Raw genomic sequence first — 18,097 nt, 5'->3', positions numbered from 1 at the left:
GTATATTTACAAAAGAAATTTCAGTAACAATAATAGTTGATTCACTTTATCTTACATTTATCAGCACACATGTTGTCATCGTACAGATGATCTAAATATAATTGTTGATGTGCTTGACAAATTAAAAATAGCACTAGATTTTTGTCATATTTAAAGTATGAAAAATGTATAAATTTCTCATTATAGACGAATTTGACTCATTGATTTGATGCAGAGCGCTCTGATTCATATGTTCTTAGATATGCTAGCATTGCATTTCACTATGACAAATCTTGAGCAAAGAGTGTGCAGAATCTTGGCCATTCTGTTTCAGAGATAATCTCTATGATAATACAGAGCTTTTGATGTCGATCTGTGGGTGATGCCCGGATAAAGTAGTGGTTTAGGCAATTCAAGACAGCCACATTTAATCAGAGAGTGATCCACGGTCTGGCAGACCTGTAGTAGGCAGATATCAAGGAACACGGTTAGTTTTCAAATCTTCTTGGAAAATTTGAGAAACTGCAGATTGAGATCCCAAAATCTTTCCCAAAATTACAGTCAATCAATGTTTTCATTCATTGCAGCACAACACGTTCAATGTTTGCAACATTTCTAGCTGTTATAACACTGCTAGGTTGTAAACATTTCAAAAAATAGAAAGCATAAAATTGTTCTATTTTGCTTTGGTTAGGTCTAAGCTTGAGTTGTCATCGGTAATAAGGAAGCCTTTTTACATGTATTAAAATATTATTGAGAATTTCCAAAAAGGATTTTCAAGGTACTTGTTTTTTACAGGACCTTCTCTTTCTGTACTTATTCGGTTTCGTACAATTTAAAACTAATATTTAATGTCAACGATCTGTTATAAGACACGTTTCCTATAATGTATCTAAGAAAACTGGTTACTGTTAAGACTGATGATTAAAATCTTGAAGTGTCTTGGTCCAGCCGAGACCTTCAATTAATTATTGTAGAATTTGTGTGGCTGAGAAAAAATTTTTAGACAACTGTACTGTGCGCTAAGGAAAATAGTCTACAATATTTTTATAATGTCTTTTTTTACAGGTTTTAGATTTATTTTCCGGTGGCCTATATAACACCACTGAGCTAACGTCTTTTCTCTCGGAAATCACAGATGATATCGACAAAGAAGAGGGTAGCGAGACTGTCTTCTCAGCTTTTTCCCTAGTTCTTTCACTTGTGCAAGAAAACTTGAACCAATCAAACATTTTGACGTACAGCCAATACATGATACACGTGCTTCACACGTATGCAACTATACCAAAGTTGGCTGCGGTGAGTACTCTTTACTAAACTTTTGTTTGACTGTAGTTCTATTAGCACCATTACTGCACATGTAGTAACACTTCACATTATAGTCACTCCTATTTTTGCATGCTTGATACCTAGAGTGATTTTCAACAAATCATTGATGTGCTGTGCACACGTCAATATATTTAGTAGGTCTTCACACTTGGCAGAATTTGTTCAATTTTGGTACAAATGTGTATTAGTTGTATGATTGTTAAACAAAATTATCTAAAAATTAATATTAAGTACAAAACGAATTAATCTTTTTAAAAGTTTTTCTATGAATACAATGCCCTATTTGAGACTTATACCTTGTTTGCCCTCGGAGTGTGGCTGGGCAAGAGTTTATATGCTCCAGTCCCCATTCACAAACAACCTTGTCAGGGAAACCAGACCGCCCTGGCTCAGTAGACTTCTGTATTACCATAAGTAACAAGTACAATTTTAATAGATAGCTAGAATCATAGAAATATAATAATTGCAATCAGTGTATTTGTTGTTTTAATGTGAGGGAGATAATATTTTATTTAGTACTTATACACTGCCCGTATGTGGTTGAATTCTTAGAAATTCTTCACAAATTAACCAAAAACTGATGATAGTTTGTTGCTCAATAGTTTTGTCAGTTTTCGTCATGATAAACAGAAAAAATAAGCTCAACAAAACTCTTACAACAATATCGATGTGAACAAGTTGTGACAGGTATTGATGGGTCTCTGTCAGAGTACTTGTGAGCCAGTAAGTGGGGCTGTAAATCCTGCCACATATTGGATTAGTTGCGTATTTATTGGACATACATTATTCCTTGTAAAAAAAAACAGTCCAGATTTTTATAATAATCACCTGGATTATCTTGTGATCATCACGTTGTGTGAATTCTACAGTTATGGTGCTGAGTAAGAATGTACATTTAAATTGTTATCACTTATTTTGGAAACTGATAGTCAAAGGATTTTTACAATTGACAATGGTCAATACTGTTAGTATATGCCTGAGACCTCCTTGAACAATGTTTTAAAACAATTTAAATGACATTATACGTAGCAAACAATTTCAATGACATTTTAGTAGCAAACAAGTTCAATGACATTGTATGTAGCAAGCAATTTCAATGACATTTTATGTAGCAAACAATTTCAATGACATTATACGTAGCAAACAATTTCAATGACATTGTACATAACAAACAATTTGCAATGACATTGTATGTAGCAAGCAAGTTCAATGACATTGTATGTAGCAAGCAAGTTCAATGACATTTTAGTAGCAAACAATTTCAATGACATTATACGTAGCAAACAATTTCAATGACATTGTACATAGCAAACAATTTCAATGACATTGTACATAGCAAACAATTTCAATGACATTATACGTAGCAAACAATTTCAATGACATTGTACATAACAAACAATTTGCAATGACATTGTATGTAGCAAACAAGTTCAATGACATTGTATGTAGCAAACAATTTCAATGACATTGTACATAACAAACAATTTGCAATGACATTGTATGTAGCAAACAAGTTCAATGACATTGTATGTAGCAAACAATTTCAATGACATTGTACATAACAAACAATTTGCAATGACATTGTATGTAGCAAACAAGTTCAATGACATTGTATGTAGCAAACAATTTCAATGACATTGTACATAACAAACAATTTGCAATGGCATTGTATGTAGCAAACAAGTTCAATGACATTGTATGTAGCAAACAAGTTTCAATGACATTGTATGTAGCAAACAATTTCAATGACATTGTACATAACAAACAGTTTGCAATGACATTGTATGTAGCAAACAAGTTCAATGACATTGTATGTAGCAAGCAAGTTCAATGACATTTTAGTAGCAAACAATTTCAATGACATTATACATAGCAAACAATTTCAATGATATTGTATGTAGCAAGCAAGTTCAATGACATTATACGTAGCAAACAATTTCAATGACATTGTATATAGCAAACAATTTCAATGACATTATACATAGCAACCAATTTTAATGACATTGTAGTAGCAAACAATTTGCAATGACATTGTATGTAGCAAAAGTATATGTTTTATTTAATTTTTTAACTGTTCACAATTTATTCTTTGTTCATTTTATTGCAATGTTTCAGATTTATACAATTTATTTAAGAAATTAAACTCTAATATTGTTTATTATCAGATTTCTAAGTATGTAGAGTATGATTAGTTTACGTTTCTCCTCTAAAAACAATAAAAGGTTTAAATTGGTTTGAAATATTTTGTATATTAATTTTCAAGGAGGGCTCTGAAAACTATATATTGTGCTCTAATAATGTATTGGTTGGTAAGAATTTTGAATTAAAAATTGAGAAATGTTACTTTTAAAATTGGTGGCACCACTGTGTGTAGGTCCTGCTGAGACAAGGACACCATAGAGATTCGAACCATGTGGGAAGATCGTTTGCGGAATCTGCTCTTGGCGCTGCCTTCAATATTTCCATTCTCCCGAAAAATTCCTATCTCCAGTATGAGTTCTTCGATAGACCATTGGATTCTGTAAGTTTTTTCTCCACAATTATACAATGAAAACAATTTGTGGTTTAAAGAGTGAATAGTTCAATGAAAAGTGCTATAAATACATTTTGCCGTATTTATAGTTTTGGATTCTGATCATTTTGTCGTATAACTACATATTAATATTTTATTTCAACTGGTTTTTGTTTTTCATCTTACTTACAGTTAAAGTACACAATGAACAGTCCCAAGAATTTTCTTGGTCAATATAAAAATATACTTAAAATGATTTGAAAATAACAATTAGTTTGGATGTAGAGTCACTGCAAAATAAGGCAGAAGGAGAAAGGTAAATTGAAGTGGGCTTGTTAAAAGGATAGAAGATTGGAAACCAATAAGGATGTTAGAGTGGAGAAAGATTAAGGTGTGCCAGTTAAAGAAGGAAGTCCAACTTATTGTCTTTAGCTTTGAGGAGACTAGGGGTATGAAGAGTGCAAGAATAGAAGAGGGGAAGAAAAAGTATGATTTAGAGGAAAAAAGGATACAGAAATGATTACTAGCTGTAATTATTTTTGGTGGTCTATCAACAAGTTGAAGGTAAATTCTGAACAAAAATTTGTATATGATTATTTTAATGTTTCCAAAATATTAAAATAATTTTTCAGAATTTGAAAGTGCTGGAAGATCAGCTGTGGACGAGTACAAACGGCGTTGTCTGCAGTCTTCACAACATCGTGATGGCCCTTTTGAAGTCAAATCGCCATGAAACGCTGACATGGCTAGGCAACTGCCTTGACAAGAACGCCCCACGCGGCCGTCTGTCTGCCCTGAATGCATTTTCCCTAGACACTCTCAACTGTGTCTCAGATGGCTTCATGTTGAACCTCAGTGGCGTACTGCTGCGGCTGGCCGAACCCTTCATTGCTGACATTCAGAATCTTAAGTGGCTCAAGATTGACCCTACCTACCCGGCAGCAAAGGTATTTTGGATAGAAATTGCCAGGGGTATCCAGAAAGTAGATTACATTTTCATACAAACAAAAATTACAAGAAAAAAACTGTATTATATACATTTTAAAGCGACTTTAAAATACAATTTTTCAACATAGTCATCATAAAAATTTAGGCACTTATCATAGTGGTGAACTAGTTTTGAAATTCTACTTCCTGAGAATCAGGTAGTCATACTCTCTTGCAGTTCCCAATCATCATCAAAGGGGTGCGTCGCAGTTCATGTGTTTTACCAAAGTCTTGTTTCCTATAAGGTGTCCAAAAAATGTTAACGAAGCAGCCATACGCTGATTTTTATGGGTTTCTGTTTAGATTTTTAGTACCCTTCTTGCACAAAATGTATGATAACCTAACTTCTGTGTAACAATTTTGTGTAATAAACTCCTTGAAATTTTAGGAAAACTAAGTGAGAGTTCTGTTATTATGAATCGGCGGTCTTCTTTAATCATAATGCTTGACCGTCCACTTTGTCATCATGCATATTAGTTCGGCCATTTTTAAACCAGACCTATGCACCATTGATGCACTCAACCTTCAGTAATCACATCCCATAAACTTCACAGAGTTGGCAATAAATCTCAATCGTTTTATTGTGCTTAACCAAAAAAAAAAAAACCGTATTACAGACTGCACTTTACAACTCAAGGGATTTTCAATTGAATCACACATTTTAAACCACTATTGTAAAACAACAAGGAGCGATAGTAACATCTCACTAGCACGGCTGGACAGCCACTGAACAGAGAAACGCCCTGACATCAAAATGGCCGTGATAGTCCAGCCCCTAGCGGCTACAGAGCAAAACGGAACATACTTTCTGGATAGCTCTCACATGTACAATTTAAGATGTTTTGTTCCACAAGTTTAATAAGTTGGAAATAGAAGCAAAAGTTTAAAAAAAATCACTGAATCAGGTCTGAAGCAAGTCCTGTGTGTGTGTAGGTATCTGCAGACGGGGAAAACGGTGTCCACATGGGGTCTTTGGGCTCCGACACATGCTTGGTGTCCGCAGAGGAGGGTCAGCAGAGGCCGTGCGCCAAGCAATTCTCGTTCATCTCCGAGTGTTTCTACATGACGCATCGAGCGTTGAATCTGGGCGCAGCCGTGGTACAGGACAAGGCCCAGAGCCTCTATCAGGAAATAGGCATGATGCAGGCGAGGCTAGGGCCCGATGCACGCAACGACGAGATGGAAACTGCTATGGCTAAGTAAGACACAAAATAACACTTTGCAGTAATGTATATAAATGCAAAAACGTTTGAGTACTTATTTGTGGTACGGTAATAAGTTTGAATTAACTCCTCCCACACCGTAGATAATGGTTTGACCAAAATGGCAAACACAGTTATATAAGATATTATAGATTATGTCTCTTGGTGAGTTTTTTAGTTCATAAAAGGTCTTGGAAATGCTTATAGCGGTTACCAAGGAAGTATTTATAAACGACCTTCACTCTGCGGCAGGGGGAGGGGAGCGCCCTTTGTCTAACTCTGATCACCTGCTCATCAGTTCTGCGTCTCCTACAGAGCTCTAACCAAACATATCCATGGCATTTATTACTGCTTTCATGGTTGTCACGAGCGCGCGGGGCTATCTTGTTATTATTCTTCATCATGTGGTAGTGTTGTGGTTAGTTTCAAATATTTTTTTATAGTAAAATTTTACTAAAACTTTTCAGTTTAATTACATTTTTGAATAAAATTGAATTTTTATTTAAATAAACAGTTTTGTAAATAGTTCTTTTTTATTTTTATCAATGAATACGCTAATTTTGTAAGTAAAATGCCCTGTTTTATACTTGTTTTGCTTTTACCTTTTAATTATAATTCAATCTTAACAAAAATTAGCTTTGAGCTTAAAGAAACAAAAATTTTTTACTTGTTTTGGTGCTTTAGGAAAGTTAATGGATTTATTAGTTGCGTGCGAATGGTTAATCTACTAAACATATTTTTAAGGCAGTAACTAAACCATCTAGCCTTAAGGAAGACTCATAAGGACTACAATTTTTGGTTTGAATGTCCTGGAATTTTAAAGGTACGTACTAGAAAAATGTGAGAATTTTACAGGTACCAGAGTACCAAGTTTTCAAGACTTCCCTCCAAATTATATTCAACTAGCTGTTACCCGCGGCTTCGCACACAAGTATTAGAACCAAAGTCCTTATATTACTTGGTAAAAACAATTATGATGTAATATGATGGGAGTCCTATAACAATTTTAAAACGCAAGTAGGTATACATCAGGTAGATATTATTTAAGTTCGTGGTAAATAGTATCAGAGTTTAACTTAATTATTATATCATGTTTGGCACGTGTAGGAGCATTTCTGGTTCTAATTAATTATATATATACAGGGTGACCGCCGGGAACCGGACGTTTTTGGAATTGCTAGTACACGCTCAGCCAAGATGGGAGAGGGGGGAGAGTGTGGTGAATGACTTTGCTATACAATGCCATTTCAGTAGCCATGGAGCAGTGGACAGTGGAGCATCACATGTTTGCATACGACGCGTATGTGCAAAATGGCGAATCTGTTACAACGGTACAACGGATTTTTCGCACTCATTTCAACCTTGGACGCCATGGTACGGTTCCTACCCGCAATACTATTCTCAGGTGGGTTAAAAATCTGAGAACGACAGGAGTTATTTTAAAGAAAAAATCTCCTGGCCCAAGGAAGACCGTAAGGACGCCGGAAAACGTTGAGAGGGTGAGACTAGCCCTCATTCGGAGCCCAAGTCGTTCAGCAAGAAGACATGCAAGTGAACAAAGGTTAAAGCGTGAATCAGTGCGGAAAATTTTGCAAAGTGATTTAAAATTTCATCCCTATAAAATGTGTGTTGTTCAGAAGCTATAGGAAAGAGATTACGCTCAGCGAGAGGACTTCGCCGTTCACATGCAAGTGTTGCTCGAAGATAATGACAGCACAATAATCATTATGAGTGATAAGGCACATTTTAATTTAAATGGAGAAGTTAACAAGCAAAATCCTGTCTAGAGGTCTAGACAGAAATGAACACGTTTATTTTCAACAAGATGGTGCCACACCGCATACTGCTCGCTTGTCAATGGCTGTGGTCCGTCGGATGTTTCCAGGAAGGCTCATTTCCCGTTTCGGCGACATCCAGTGGCCCCCAAGGTCACCAGACTTGACGACTTGTGACTTTTTTTGTGGGGGTACCTCAAATCACAAGTCTGCAACAACAAACCTCGCACCTTGGCAGAGCTAAAGGATGCAATCAAGACCAAAGTGGCAGCAATTGATCAAGAGCTTCTCGAACGTGTACATGCGGATTTTCTTAAAAGGTTAAAAACCTGCATTCAAGAAAATGGACACCATCTATTTGACGTTATATTCCATAAGTAACATTGTTCTTAAATGGCATGTAATTACAAACATTTCTATGTAATAAAATAAGTTTTATGTTAAAAAATAAGTGGTTTATGTTTATTTAAAAAACGTCCGGTTCCCGGTGGTCACCCTGTATATAACGTCACAGCCTTGTCATCCCAATCAAGAAAACACAAATCTTAGATCACACAGGTCTCGGAAACTTACTTCGGTCAAAAAGCGTATATTTCCAGTCCTTGTCATATATTTCAGGTCTAAGATATTTCCAGTACTATAGTAGAGTTTGCCTTGTTGTTCTGACAAAGAAGAAATATATATATATATATATATATATACTTAAGTAGGACCGAGGTGCCTACTTCGGTTAAATAGTGCCTACTTAAGACCATTTAAATTCACTTACCTACTATGTCACAGTTTAGCTTGCCATATTGCCTCGATCAAATTTTATATACGTTCGATTATCTAGTTCTCGGAAATCTACTTTGGTCAAAATCGTGTTGACATAGTTGAGTTTACCTTGTCCTGATGAAGAAAATACACACATAAGTAGGACTGAAAAGCCTATTACGACGATTAGGGGGAGGTCCTACCTACTTACTATGTACTTCCGGTATAAGGGGGAAATCCTTATTAAGGTTATGCAACATTCCAAAATAATTATTATTAAAGTTTTGTGTTACACTTGTTTTTTGGACAGTAGCCAGGGAAAGAATGAATCGTTAAGTTATGTTAGTATTCATTTCTCTTTTTTTCCATAAGCTATTGTTAAAATGTAATATCATAATGTCAAGGAAGCCCACCAGTTTAAAGTAACTTATGTGAAAACATTTATAACTTTGTTCATTAAGGTTAGTTTTATAACAGTATTTAATGCATTAGATGATTTCGTCACTGGCGCAATCTGGAGTAAAATTTATATATTAATGTTTTATTTACTATCTGCATTACACTACCGATCAAGCACTGTTTATTTATTATTGATAAAATTCAAATGTAAACAGATGTTTTAGAAATGTTGTCGAACTATAGCTGTCAACAGCTGTCAAAATACGTTTCGTTCTTATCATAACATAGTGTTAAGTGTTAGAGAGGGCTTCTTAGCCCTAACTTCGCCTGGTAAAATAAGACATTCTTTAATTTACTTTTATAACATTTGAATGTAAACAAACTAATTTTGCGATATGAATTCGACTTTATTTGGTGAAATGAATGTGTTATGGGTGGTAAAAAGCACTCTAAATGTTAATTCAGACCAAAAGCTATACCTGTTCCAAATTTCAGCACAATCCGTATAGCAGTTTCAGCGTGATTCGAGGACAAACCTCCAAACCTCCAAACATCCAAATATGCAAACATTCAAACTTTCGCATTTATAATATTATTAGTGGGATGCTCTCCTTCCTGGCAGATACCTGAGTCTGCGCTGCGCGCTCATCGAGCCTTCGACGCTGATGCTGGAAGGTCAGTTTGTGATGACCACCTGCACATGGCTGGTTCAAGTGGTGCTAGACCCTGACCTGCGAGAGGACAGGGAGGCCTTCAACCTCACAGAGGTCAGAGAGGTCACCTTTCCTCTTCCAACCACGGCTCCGCCAACTCTGAGGTATGCTTGTACGGTGACATCGAAAGTTGTAGATGGTAGTCAAAGTAAAAGTGTTGCACAGTAAATTATATAACATTCTATAATTTGGGTTTATTTTGCAAAATCAATGCTTATGAAAATGTACCAACAAACTTTGGATGACCTTTGACATGAGTTTATTGAAAATTTTGTAATTATGCTTGTACTATAATGTGAAGAATTGGACAGTCTTTATAGCACTTTTCTGTTAAGACAAGATGTTTTTGAGGATTTAAGAGGCTGATTAATGATTTTTAAAGTATGTACTCTGAAGAGTGAATCCATTGTAACCTTATTCTACCTGTCTGTTGGTCAAGGTTAGTGTAATGAATAAATTCAATTGTTGTTTCATTATCATCATCTGGTATAATAGGTCCAGCAATCTGCTGGTTTGATTGGCTCAAAGTCATCGCCATCATATTTTGCCCTGTTTTGTTCATTCTTCTAGTCCTCTTAACTCTTCTTAATCTAAACTCATAAACCTTAACCTATAACTACCCCCTTGTATTTTTCAATCTACAAGACTAATGGCAAGTACTTGATATAAAATTACTCATGTTCTGTCTTATTCTCTTTCATTACATAAATTTCATTCTTTGAGATCTATAATTACTTATTTTTTACAGTAATTTATCGTAATTGGAGAATTATATACTATATTAAATTTTTTTTTACTTTTTTGGAGTGTGTGTTTTGTCTCACTAATTAAAAAATTGGTTTTTACAGATTTCCATTATTTCCTTTTTATTTTTTGGTATTTTTTCTTTGTTTTCTAGTTTCTCCAATCCGCTACCGAGGCATTTAATTAATTGTTTATTCACAACCCATTTAATTGTATATATTTTCCAATCAAACCAGTATTTAACTTGGCCTTTATAAGATTTTTTTGCTTTGTTAGATGTATACCTGAAGTCTTACTAGAGAATGTGTCTCACTACCTCGTGGCCACGAAGAGATTTGAAGTTGCTGGAGTGATCCATGAGGATCTACAGCAGCTGGAGCCTGTGCTGACGTACTTGCTCGTGTTCATGAGCGGGTCGGCGCGTGCGCGCAACCCCCACCTGCGAGCTCAGCTGGCCGAGTGTCTGGACTGCCTCCTGCCCAAGGAGAAGGCCAGCTCTGCTATCTCCACCTTCGTCAGGGAACAGTTGTTCAAGACACATCCCCACAGATCACGGGTGAGTTTGTCGGTTAAAAGTGAGCGAAAATATATTTTTTAATAATTGCAAAGGAACTATGTATATAAAGTTCAAACATCAGAGACATTGCTGACTTTGTCGTAGCAATGTATTAGTAAGTAACTCCTTTGTAGTTAGTTAACACACAAGAGATTGCACCCACAAGTTTGCAAAAATTTTCAAAATTCTGTAGTATTATTATGGTTAACATTATCAGCAGCTTGGAAACACGTTTGATCTCTTTTTAATATATTTCTTTCAAGACCTTGAACTGCTATTCTTAAACTCATTTTGTTTTCAAAATAATTAAAACTTTGTTGTTTCCTGCACCTAATTGGAAATATTCCCTCTTACAAACATTTAAATCTATGGATACAATCATACACTAAATAATAAATTTCAGTTCCATTTTGGATAGTGTTTTATTTTTTATTAGGCACGTTTTCTTTTTTGGTACAAATAAATTTTTTATTTACTAGTTTAAAAAGTACTTGCGGCTTTTTTCTCACATGCGACCTCCCACATAGTCTAAATTTTACAGGAAATAGTACAGCACTTGTAATATGATTTTTATTGACACAGTTTTATTTCCAGATAATATAAAGTAGCATATTCTGAGACACAGTTAGTCAAACCAACCACAGGATATTTTTAGAAGGTTTTGTATTGAAGGAAAATAAAAAATAATGAAAAGGTAAGCATTGGCAAATTGCCTTCACGTGACCTCTCGCGTTTTTATTTTATGGTCCACTACATATTGAAGTGAGGCATGGGAGCAATGTAACAAAGAGTCGGGTCTGTGATACTTGTGTTCATTTCTTACACATATCGGTGTAAGGCATGGGAGCAATGTAACAAAGAGTCGGGTCTGTGATACTTGTGTTCATTTCTTACACATATCGGTGTAAGGCATGGGAGCAATGTAACAAAGAGTCGGGTCTGTGATACTTGTGTTCATTTCTTACACATATCGGTGTAAGGCATGGGAGCAATGTAACAAAGAGTCGGGTCTGTGATACTTGTGTTCATTTCTTACACATATCGGTGTAAGGCATGGGAGCAATGTAACAAAGAGTCGGGTCTGTGATACTTGTGTTCATTTCTTACACATATCGGTGTAAGGCATGGGAGCAATGTAACAAAGAGTCGGGTCTGTGATACTTGTGTTCATTTCTTACACATATCGGTGTAAGGCATGGGAGCAATGTAACAAAGAGTCGGGTCTGTGATACTTGTGTTCATTTCTTACACATATCGGTGTAAGGCATGGGAGCAATGTAACAAAGAGTCGGGTCTGTGATACTTGTGTTCATTTCTTACACATATCGGTGTAAGGCATGGGAGCAATGCTAAAACTCTGATATATATTTTACCAAATTATCAGCATGTGTAAACAGGAACTTTATAAATTATGGTCCGTCATTCATATTACAGAATAAACCATTACCACTGTTCTAAAAAGGAATACAATAATATATAAAATTTTCTTGTTCTCTTAGGGCAAGAAGCTTAGAAATTGCACCTAGTTTTATAAAGACCTTTGGCTGCTTGTGGAATGACAGGATATTCTGGATGGGTAAGGTTAGGGCTAGGGCCCGTCTCCTGTTGAGATCCATGAGCAAGAATTTAAGGCACTAATGTCAGGTCATAGCCAGCCTCTCCAGTCAAATCAGGCAGGGTGTGGCACCCCCTTTATATAGACTAACAAGAACCTTTGACTCTTAGGGAACGAATCCCACCAACTCCAACTGTCATCTCCCACAGTAGACTAGACCTAACGACTTAACGCTTTTGCCCTAGAATCTCGACATTTGCGGTTGGTGATGTGCCGCTCCAGGACATCTATAAGGTTGCCCAGATTTAAGTGATACATCGGTTTTTGCTGCACTCTAGGTTCAACTGGAAGGTATAAACCAGCCAGAAGTGAATCCTCTTGGAGCAGAAGTTCAGTTATCGTCGGCCCATGTACACAGTGATGATTTCTCTCTCCTTCTCTAACTCTGCTATTGTGTATCAGATTGTGGAGTCTTTGCTGGATGTGTTTGTGGGAATCGAGATGACAGGACAGAGCGTAACGTTCGAGCAGAAGTTCAACTATCGTCGGCCCATGTACACAGTGATGATTTCTCTCTCCTTCTCTAACTCTGCTATTGTGTATCAGATTGTGGAGTCTTTGCTGGATGTGTTTGTGGGAATCGAGATGACAGGACAGAGCGTAACGTTCGAGCAGAAGTTCAACTATCGTCGGCCCATGTACACAGTGATGATTTCTCTCTCCTTGCCTAACTCTGCTATTGTGTATCAGATTGTGGAGTCTTTGCTGGATGTGTTTGTGGGAATCGAGATGACAGGACAGAGTGTAACGTTCGAGCAGAAGTTCAACTATCGTCGGCCCATGTACACAGTGATGATTTCTCTCTCCTTGCCTAACTCTGCTATTGTGTATCAGATTGTGGAGTCTTTGCTGGATGTGTTTGTGGGAATCGAGATGACAGGACAGAGCGTAACGTTCGAGCAGAAGTCAACTATCGTCGGCCCATGTACACAGTGATGATTTCTCTCTCCTTGCCTAACTCTGCTATTGTGTATCAGATTGTGGAGTCTTTACTGGATGTGTTTGTGGGAATCGAGATGACAGGACAGAGCGTAACGTTCGAGCAGAAGTTCAACTATCGTCGGCCCATGTACACAGTGATGATTTCTCTCTCCTTGCCTAACTCTGCTATTGTGTATCAGATTGTGGAGTCTTTACTGGATGTGTTTGTGGGAATCGAGATGACAGGACAGAGCGTAACGTTCGAGCAGAAGTTCAACTATCGTCGGCCCATGTACACAGTGATGATTTCTCTCTCCTTGCCTAACTCTGCTATTGTGTATCAGATTGTGGAGTCTTTACTGGATGTGTTTGTGGGAATCGAGATGACAGGACAGAGCGTAACGTTCGAGCAGAAGTTCAACTATCGTCGGCCCATGTACACAGTGATGATTTCTCTCTCCTTGCCTAACTCTGCTATTGTGTATCAGATTGTGGAGTCTTTGCTGGATGTGTTTGTGGGAATCGAGATGACAGGACAGAGCGTAACGTTCGAGCAGAAGTTCAACTATCGTCGGCCCATGTACACAGTGATGATTTCTCTCTCCTTCTCTAACTCTGCTATTGTGTATCAGATTGTGGAGTCTTTGCTGGATGTGTTTGTGGGAATCGAGATGACAGGACAGAGTGTAACGTTCGAGCAGAAGTCAACTATCGTCGGCCCATGTACACAGTGATGATTTCTCTCTCCTTGCCTAACTCTGCTATTGTGTATCAGATTGTGGAGTCTTTGCTGGATGTGTTTGTGGGAATCGAGATGACAGGACAGAGCGTAACGTTCGAGCAGAAGTTCAACTATCGTCGGCCCATGTACACAGTGATGGAGTACCTGTGGAACCTGGAAGAGCAGAAGCAATGTTTCAAGTGAGTCCTTTATAAAAATCTTTCAGTACATGTACATGGAGCTTTTATACTGTAAAAACCAACTTTGAAAAAAATCCAAGCAGATTTGATACGCTTACTAACTCATGTAGGGTAATTTGAAAAGGAAGGTTTCTCCCGATAGGAGAAAAGGAGTCCATGCATTGTCACTGCACATGATGCAAGTCATGTGCATGCGAATTCAAGAGCATTGTCACACACCAGCACAGACGAAAGTGGGAAACTAACAAGAAAATCATTATAGGCATTTCCTGGGGTATCGCGGTGTGTCATCTGAAACAATGAGACATGAATGGTCAGGGTGTAAAAGGGAAAAGACAGCTGCCTTTGGCCCTATGTTTTGGTCCTACACCTTAATGTCACTGCATCCTGTGCAGTGACAAAGCCTGGATTCATTTTCACCTGTCTGAATTCTAAACAGATTTTGAGTATGTGTGACGCATTTACCTTCTCTTCTTTTTGTTTCCTTCCTTTCATTTCATTCTGTAATGTATAACGACGGAAAATGTCCAAAAACCTTTTATCATAAAGAACAAAATTTAAACAAAGAATATTCGAGTAAAGAATACATGTTTACATTACCTTGGCAGGAACCTGGCAGCAGATGCTGAGGCCAACATGGAGGCAGTGAACCCCCCACTGTTCCTCAGATTCCTAAACTTGCTGATGAACGATGCTGTCTTCTTGTTGGACGAGGCCCTCAGCAACATGGCCAGTCTGCGGACCATGATGGCTGCCAGGTGAGTTATACCTGGCCTCTTGTCTTCAAATTGTATAAAGGTCAGTTATTGAAGCATGCAAAATGCTTTTGGTCTCGAGTCTATTGAGTGAGTGAATCAGAGAACTTTAAGTAGTTTGGTAAATAGCTTTAATGAGAATGTTCTTAATTTTTAACTATAGTCTAGAATTTAATTGTGTAAAAAATGACTTGGTGTAAACTGGAATTAGATGATTGTTACAATTCTGACCACACAAGCCTAAGAACTAAGATCACTGAATTTTTTGAAATCTGTGGTGGATCCAGGGAGGGGGCAATGGGGGCCATGGCCCCCTTCGAGGTTTTAAAAAAAAGAAGTTTTTATGAAATAAAATTTTTACTCTCGTATTGCATCTATAAACAGTAAAATCAATTTGAGGAACTAAAGTTTGAGTATGAGTAAATCTGTTTTTGTAAATTTTATTTTGTATTATATCGAGATGCAAATAACTTGTTATAGTGAAGATAATGGTTAGCTAAAACCAAGGTGACCCTCTCCAAAAATCAGTACTTGATCCGCCCTTGTGTGGACCCAATTGGATTGTGATTTTATTTTTATTTTTAAGGATGTAAGAAAGAGAGCTTCGAAAAGACGAAACTTCACAGAAAATGAGCCGATTTTGATAGTAGGGGAGGCAGGAGGTTAGAAGTGAGGGAAATTTTTGTGCTGATGTTGGTGTACTGACTAAGTTTGGTGTTTGGTCAGTGACCCAGCAGTGTGTGCAGAAGAAGGGACAACATGTATTTTATTGAAACTCAATTAGTAGATGGTATTCCTGCACTGACTTGTTGCAGTATTGCTAATGGCATTAACTCTTTATCATGCATGATCATCTGGTACAGAATTTGGTTGTTTCGTTGAAGTTTTCTATGTGTTAAAAGAGTTGCAGGAACATTCCCAGCTGCGGGAGTTAACACAGGTCCCTTCCCATCACAACTTTCCTTTCCTACTTCAATATCTGAACCAGTGTGATTGAAAACATTAATTGGAACTTGTTGAATTGTGTGTATTTAAGAAAATCAATGTTTAATTTGACCTTATTATTTGGAATTGAGAGTTCAGTATTTCAAGAGTAATGAATGAATGTGCTTTGAATTTCAGGGAGGCAGGGGAGTGGGAGAATCTGCCACCTAATGAAAGGCAAAGGAACGAGAACAGTTTTGTCCACATCGGTATGACGGCAAGGTAAGTTGTGTTTTAAGTTTACGTTCAAAACATTGATGTATAATTTTTGGTTGATAACCTAATCCAGTAAATGCAGACCTTATCGTTCCAAATCGAACAATGACCCTAATATACTATGTACTTTCTCTGAATTCTTCTTTCCCTTTTCTCAAACTCTGCGATTTTGTCTTGTTCATGATAGTAGTTAAATACCCAACTATTTTATATATAATGTGGTCAGAAATACGGGTTTTTTTGAGTTTTTATCTGTTTTAGACTTCCACCAAGTATATCATGTTATAATTACTCCCATAAAAGAGTTTTAGTGAGTTCTTAAAACTAACTGTTTTATCATGGAGCCAAAAATAAATGTTTTATTACTTTAATTTTTACCTCATATAAAAGTTTTAGAAACTTTGCTCCATATCTTTTTTTGTGAAGGTGGTGTAAAATTAAACATTTTATCTTGAATTTTATATATATCGCATGTTTTTGTACTGATTAGAAAGAAGAGTGGTTCAAGGATAGAGCCCTGTGGAACACCTTACTTTACTGTAATGCCTTTAGATGTAACACCATTTATGCTAACAATCTGTTGCCGATCATGAAAATAGGACCTAATTTCAGTGAAGGGCCTCAGAAACCATTATAATTAGGCTTTGTGATGGGATTGCAAAGATCAACACAACAGAAGCAATTGCTCATATCACAGGTTTCCTAGTCTGTAAAAGTTTCCATCAGAATTTGAATCAGAGTTGCGGATATGTGTGGTTATAAATTCATAAAGTATTTTTAACGTTATCAATTGGTATTGTATAAACCTATCTACATATTAAATTAGATGCATTCTTTACTTAGAATTTTTAAATACTAGCATTTGAAAGTGAACATTAGCAGTTACATTAAATTGAACACAGTAGAATCAAAATATAATTCAAACGCCAGATTTAATATTTAGCACACCTTTTTGACAACCAAACAAATAAATTGACCAATAATTAGTAATTTTTAATTACATTCAGTACTTTTTATCATATTATACAGAGTAAAACATGTTCAGTAATACTTGTAGTATTTAAATTGTCTGGTAAGTTAGGGGGAGGGAGGAGTGAATGGGAAGGCAGCTGAGATAAAGAGGGTTTATAGTAAAAGAGTAACAATATACAGTAGAACCTCTCATATCCAACCATAACGGGACCAAGCCATGGTCGGAATGGCCAAAAAGTCGGATATCTGGAGGAACAAAAACGCCTTTCCCAGGTAAAACAAACCTACATGTATGCAGTGTACTACAATAAGTGAACAACTTTATTGTACTTGTAAATACCAGTGTTCTTATGTTGCTGAATACATTTCAAACATTTACAGTTTTTAAATTAAATTAAATGTGTAAGCGTATTTACAGTACCTTATTTAAAGAATTCAGTAATGGATTTTTGTTTCAATTTTGACTTTGTGGAATTGTCCCTCCATTTTTTTGCCTGCAATACATCCATTGGAGTTGCATTTGGATGTTGCTCGATGTACCTTCAGTGCAACGTCGAAGGTGTCTTTAGTAGCAGAATGACTCACTTGTAGTTTCCTCTTTATCTGAGTCAATTACTTCTTCCTCGGCTTCGTTCTGCACAGTAGCAATGATTTGTCCAAAGTTTGTTTTTGAGGATAGTAGGACTGTGAAGGAAACAGGATTTTTTCCGGACATTTGTCATCGTTCAGTGATATAAATAATCATTGATTTTTTGTATCAT

The 18,097-nt window shown here is 36.6% G+C and overlaps 1 protein-coding gene across 3 annotated transcripts in view; it reads left to right on the top strand.

Annotated features, from left to right (window-relative positions):
- The window catches only part of LOC124367360 (ubiquitin conjugation factor E4 A), a 46,654-nt gene that overhangs the window by 3,089 nt on the left and 25,468 nt on the right, over window positions 1-18,097 (top strand). Inside the window, exons 2-10 of one of the 3 annotated variants that reach the window (XM_046824116.1) lie at window positions 1,048-1,278; window positions 3,683-3,829; window positions 4,453-4,767; window positions 5,741-6,006; window positions 9,562-9,756; window positions 10,673-10,952; window positions 14,264-14,409; window positions 15,018-15,167; window positions 16,287-16,370. In XM_046824116.1, the coding sequence (XP_046680072.1) occupies window positions 1,048-1,278; window positions 3,683-3,829; window positions 4,453-4,767; window positions 5,741-6,006; window positions 9,562-9,756; window positions 10,673-10,952; window positions 14,264-14,409; window positions 15,018-15,167; window positions 16,287-16,370 (1,814 nt within the window). The other 2 variants (XM_046824114.1, XM_046824115.1) reach the window with 2 other exon arrangements.

Source organism: Homalodisca vitripennis, chromosome 8 (assembly GCF_021130785.1).
Source record: "Homalodisca vitripennis isolate AUS2020 chromosome 8, UT_GWSS_2.1, whole genome shotgun sequence".
In the NCBI taxonomy this organism is placed as follows: domain Eukaryota; kingdom Metazoa; phylum Arthropoda; class Insecta; order Hemiptera; family Cicadellidae; genus Homalodisca; species Homalodisca vitripennis.
The sequence above is the reverse complement of the archived record's forward strand: the minus strand, read 5'-3'. Positions and strand labels throughout refer to the sequence as shown.